This window comes from Sinocyclocheilus grahami, unplaced genomic scaffold, assembly GCF_001515645.1.
Source record: "Sinocyclocheilus grahami isolate Dianchi unplaced genomic scaffold, SAMN03320097.WGS_v1.1 scaffold321.1, whole genome shotgun sequence".
NCBI lineage: Eukaryota > Metazoa > Chordata > Actinopteri > Cypriniformes > Cyprinidae > Sinocyclocheilus > Sinocyclocheilus grahami.
This window is the reverse complement of record NW_015505500.1, coordinates 1-5,565: the sequence shown is the minus strand read 5'-3', so window position 1 is coordinate 5,565 and position 5,565 is coordinate 1. Positions and strand designations below refer to the sequence as shown.

The following is a 5,565-nucleotide window of genomic DNA, read 5'->3' as shown; positions in this document are numbered from 1 at the left end:
TCCTGCCGCAAGACACTTCAACGCATAGTGAGAGCAGCTGAGAAGATCGTTGGTGCCTCTCTCCCCTCCCTTCAGGACATTTACAACACCCGTCTCACCCGCAAAGCCCTCTGCATTGCAGGTGATCCCACCCACCCGACACACAGCTTCTTCAGTCTGCTGCCATCAGGGAGGAGACTGCGGAGTCTCCAGGCCAGGACCAGCAGACTGAAGGACAGCTTCATCCATCAGGCTGTCAGGAAGCTGAACTCCCTCCCGACCTTGCCCCCCCTCCCCTCTTTTGCCCCACGCACCTCTGAACTCTGACCCTCTGATGGACTCTCCCACTCCCCCCCCTCCCAAATACACACACACTGTCAATTTAATCAGTCGAAATAAGCTCTTTTGCACTACAAATCATTGTTTTTTGCACTACAATCACTTTATCTGCACTGTTTTACTTTTACTGGTTTGCACTCTATCTGCCATATGCCTTGTGCTTTATATATATATATATATATATATATATATTTTTACATTTTACCTTATTTGTATAGTTGTATTTTGTATTTAATCTGTACCTATCTATATTTGTTATCTGTATGCACCAAGGGTCTGAGAGTAACGCAATTTCAATTCTCTGTGTGTATGTGCTGTACATGTGGAAGAATTGACAATAAAGCAGACTTGACTTGACTTGACTTGACAATATCCATTTTTCAAAATATTGTCGTTTGTCACAGAATAAAGTAAGTCGTATAGAAGAATTGTCATTTCTGTTTTGACTATCTCTTTAAGAAATATAAATATAATCAAGTGTAAATTGAAACTACATAAATTATCAGTATTGTCTTGACTGCAATATTATTAGTTATATTTAAATACTAATTTAGTGCTGTTTGAGTTTTACTGAGTAGGTGTGTTATTATATTAGCTTGAAACTTTCTTAGATTTTAGTTTGTATCCCATGTTTGATTATTTGTAGACGTGCACCTTGGGGTCAAAAGGTCATTCCTTTAAAAAAAATGTCCTGCCAGATAATGTTCTTTGAATTACTGTCCAGTATCTGTCAGCCCAGAATAAACATGCAGGATTGTACCACCTTGCTGATGCTGCCAATGTCAATTCCCTGCCAAATAGCTCTGGAGGTCAACCTTCATTTCGATAATACCGCTTCCAGGAGGTTCTCTCGTCGTAATGGCTTTCTTTCAGATCCCAAATGAGCGGCCATCTGTTATACAGGCCTTGCTGAGATGAGCTCCAGCACGTGATGTACCATCAAACATAAGTGCTCGTTTCTTGATTGTTTTGCCCCTGCTTAAGAATGGCCAGTTGTTGGTTTCATCGATTAATCCATAACATGCACTGAGATGGAAGATGGTTCAATAGTGGATTGTGTTTTCGACGTCGGATTGTTATCGTCTTCGACCCACAACCTTCTCGAGGGGTACAACTGGTCATCAGATCGAGTCTTTGTATTGATAGACAAGCAGGCTGGTATCCCACCACCTCTAACCTGAGGTCACAACATGCTCTCAGCAAGGGATTCATGACTGTGAGTAGCTTTATCAGGTCATTAAGTGCTGGTTTGTAATTTACCAGTGTAATTGGAATAGATAAGATCTGTTAATAGAGTCTAAGAGTCTCTGTTAAACCTGTGCAGTGGACATCTCGGATGATAAGATTGTATAGTTCTGATTTGGGTCAGCATTCAGAGGGTAAAACCAGTCATGTAGGGGGAAAGCTTTTGGGATGTACTGTCTAACCGAGGGCTGTGTTAGAAAGCTTCGTAGTGAAGTGATTTATGACCTTCTCACACTTCCTCACTGGGGTTTGAGTCCTCGAGGGCCTGTGAAAAGACACAGCAGTGCACAAATATGCTGTCCTTTCACCTGCAGTGCAGTTTCTGCCTTAAAGATTTTTTGATTTGCATCGTCTCCGTGTACAACACCTTTATTTGCTTACTGTTTGCATCTACTCTCTGTGTATCGAGTGTTGTGTTTAAGGTATATGAAAAATTTGGGCCTCAGCAGAATGTGAGCTGCAAAGACTGTGGTTACATGAATGTGGTCATAGCCATGCTGATTCTAAGAAATGTACCGGTAGCACAACTTTCTTATTTATCAAGAATAAATGTTACTGAGCATTGTAATACAGTGAAATATGTATGTATGTGTGATGTATGTATACACTCTATAATTGTTTTTGTATATATATTTATTTATTCTTGTATATTTGTTTATGTACACAGGTAAATAAAATGCAGTACATAGCAACAAAAAAATCAACAACATGCACAAAATAAAAAATAGAACAAATAGAAAAATATGAAATATAATAAATTGTATGTAATTTTTGTATTTATGTAATTGTATTCTTTTTTAAATATGTATGTATTATGTATGTATAGACTATAATTGTGTGTGTGTGTGTATGTATGTATACACACACACACACACACAGATTGGTTGCATTTGTGAGAAAAGGCCACGTAATAAAGGCCTGCGATTTTGCAGCATGGAGACTGTTCTGCCTAAAAAGCAGCGTAGCTGCAAGAGGGAAGGTCTTTTGTTTGATTTGAACATCCTTTTTCCTTTTCCTGTTTCTCTTGACACCTCGTTGTGGTCCTCTCTCACTTGTGGAAATGAAGGGGCATGGCATGCTTGCATCTCCCACATGTATTTCTTCTGACAGATTCTTGGACGTGAGATCCATGTTTTTTAAAAGCCAGATATCCGAAAGCAAATATATCAGACATTCATGTTTTTCCTGTTCAAAAACTTCTCACCATCTGACGAGAGTAACTTACTCTCTTGGGGATTTTCCATCATTTCATTGGCTCTCACTAAGCGAAAAGCGTGTGAATGCTCTGCTGGAGGTGTTTGAGATGTTCCGTACAAATATTGCACACAGTAATTCTGTCATGTTGTGTCTTCAACCTCACTAAACAAAGCCAGGGCTGTTAAATGAGGAGCACAGCTGGTTGGCAGCTTTGCATTTCTTGAAGAGTGTTGCATGCAGTGCCAGACTTTAATTATTGAAGTGCAAAAAGCAGTGTCGCCCAACCTGCTGCGTTCATAATCAGTATAAATGCAAAAAATGCTAGCGAGCATCTTTCGTGTTGTTGAAGAGTTATGCCAGTTACCATATGCTATTGTTTTCTTTCCCAAATTTGTTTCATAATATCAGCACCTTAATTGGCTGCGTTCATTTTTCTTTTTATCATATTGTTGGAGAATCTTGCTGGGTAATGATGCCTAAAATGGTTGTGTGAATTGACTTGAAGTAGGACAGATAGGTAGATATGATTGTTTTTCTTTGCATTTTGGGGACGAAATCAAATCAGCAGTTTTCAATTAAAATAAAAAAAATAAAAACGGATTAGTTCTTGCTGTCTCTCTTTCTTTATTGTACTTATTAATAAAATATATTTAAATCATATGAATCTAAAATAAATAATTATTAGTTATTTAAAACAAATTATTAAAATATTTTAATTAAATAGTAAAATATAATAATAATAATAATATCAGTCAAATTGTTTTTATTTTAACAATTTTTGTACATTTGTCAAATAAAATAATACAAAATGAAAATGCTATTTTTGAAGTAATAATAATAATAATAATAATAGGAATAGCAATCAAATAGTTTTAAATTCAACAATTTTTTTTTAATTTGTAACAAAACAAAATAAAAATACTATTATTGAAGTAATAATAATAATAATAATAATAGAAATAGCAATCAAATTGTTTTAAATTCAAACTTGTTTGGTAAATTAACAAAATAATACAAAATAAAAATACTATTATTTAATAATAATAATAATAATAATAATAAAAATAACTATACATTTGTAAAATAAAATAATGCAAAATAAAAATACTATTTTTGAAGAAATAATAACAATAATAATTGTGGTTCAATAATATTAATAGTTTTATTTAATATTATTATTATTATTATTATTACATATTATATTAACGAGCTACATTTTATTGCACAAACATGTTTCATATTTGAGTTATCATTGTCCCAATGTTTAGTGAATCTGCATTTTTGTTCACAGTAAACTGATTCATTATATAACTGATTCATATAGAACTAAAGAGCCCAGAGTCAATGTATTTTCTTCACGGTCTTTGAAAACACCAGAGAGTTATTGAGCATCTTCCTTTCTTTTATCCACTTTGTTGTTTTCACGTTATCTACTAAAATACTGAAGTAATCTGACATGGCCTGTGTAAGATCTGTTCGCCTTAACCTTGCCTTCCCTTTGAGGGTGTTAATCTCGCAAGGTTTTTATTTGTTGTAGCCATGGTTTGTTTGCTCTCTACGCAGGATTTTCCCTTAGGCAGGGCATTAGGGTCCATATCTCAAAGGCTCTGAGGTCTTTATCATAAAGCTATTGGTTTATTTCAGCTCTGGTCCTAGAGGTAACCCCACAGGAAGCATTCTCAAATGGTTTGTTGTCATATTTATCCACAGGTAGTCTCAAAGGAGCCACCATTGTGGATGCGCTGGACACGCTCTACATTATGGAGATGTATGACGAGTTTGAGGCTGCTACCGAGTGGGTGGAAATGAACCTAGACTTTAACATGGTAAGACTCAAACCTTTTATACTAACTTTTGTTGAGCCGGTTGATTTTTATCCTTACAAATATTTCTTTGCTATAATTTTGACCCTCAATGATAGAACAGAATTACTTTTTTTGCTGAAGCTTTGAGAACTCGTCTATGTCGTCTTCAGTGTTGATGTAATAAATCAACCTTCACACTTTTTGGGAGCTTTTAGCATCGGCACTTGTAAATCAGCCATAAGACTCACAAGTCTGGTGCTAATATTTGACGAGACTTTCCACATCTGAGCCACCAACAAAACATTTCAAGGCTTCATAAACTATCTTGTCTCATGCTTTCTGCCATTTTTCAGCACTAAATTTTGATTCCAGACTCCCAGTCCCTCAACTTTGTTTGTTAACTCCATAAATTACAATTCAGTCCAGATGTTAACTTGACTTAAATGAGTCATATCATGAGGAATCATTTTCTGTGTAGCTTTCAGATTTAAAAAAATCTGTTAGAAACAAACAGCAGTGTTTTCAAGTCCCTGCTTGTTTTAGTGATTTGTTTGAAGGATCTTGTGCAAAATTGAACTCTTTTGTAAATGTAATAAAATAATACAAAATAAAATATTATTATTGAAAGAAATAATAATAGAAATCACAATCAAATTATTTTAAATTCAACTAATTTTTGTAAATTTGTAAAATAAAATACAAAATAAAAATACTATTATTGAAGAAATTGTAGTAGTAGTAGTAATAATAATAATAATAATAATAATAATAATAGGTAATAGTAATAATAGAAATAGCAAACAAATTGTTTTAAATATTTTTACATTTGTTATATTATTATTGAAGTAATACTATTATTAATTAGTGATACTATTGTAATACTATTATTGAAGAAATAATAATAATAATAATAATAATGTTTGTTAACTCCATGAATTACAGTTCAGTCTAGATGTTTTTTTTTCAGAAATGACTTAAATGAGTCGTATTATGAGGAATC

General features: G+C 34.1%; 1 protein-coding gene across 1 annotated transcript in view; it reads left to right on the top strand.

The window, feature by feature from the left end:
• LOC107602165 (mannosyl-oligosaccharide 1,2-alpha-mannosidase IA-like) overlaps positions 1–4,625 on the top strand; it is a gene marked incomplete at its 3' end in the record, with an annotated part of 72,074 nt that extends 67,449 nt beyond the window's left edge. The window contains exon 3 of the mRNA XM_016294594.1: positions 4,471–4,625. Within this exon, the coding sequence (XP_016150080.1) occupies positions 4,471–4,625 (155 nt within the window). The remainder of the gene's footprint in view (positions 1–4,470) is intronic.
• Between the last annotated feature and the right edge of the window lie 940 nt (positions 4,626–5,565).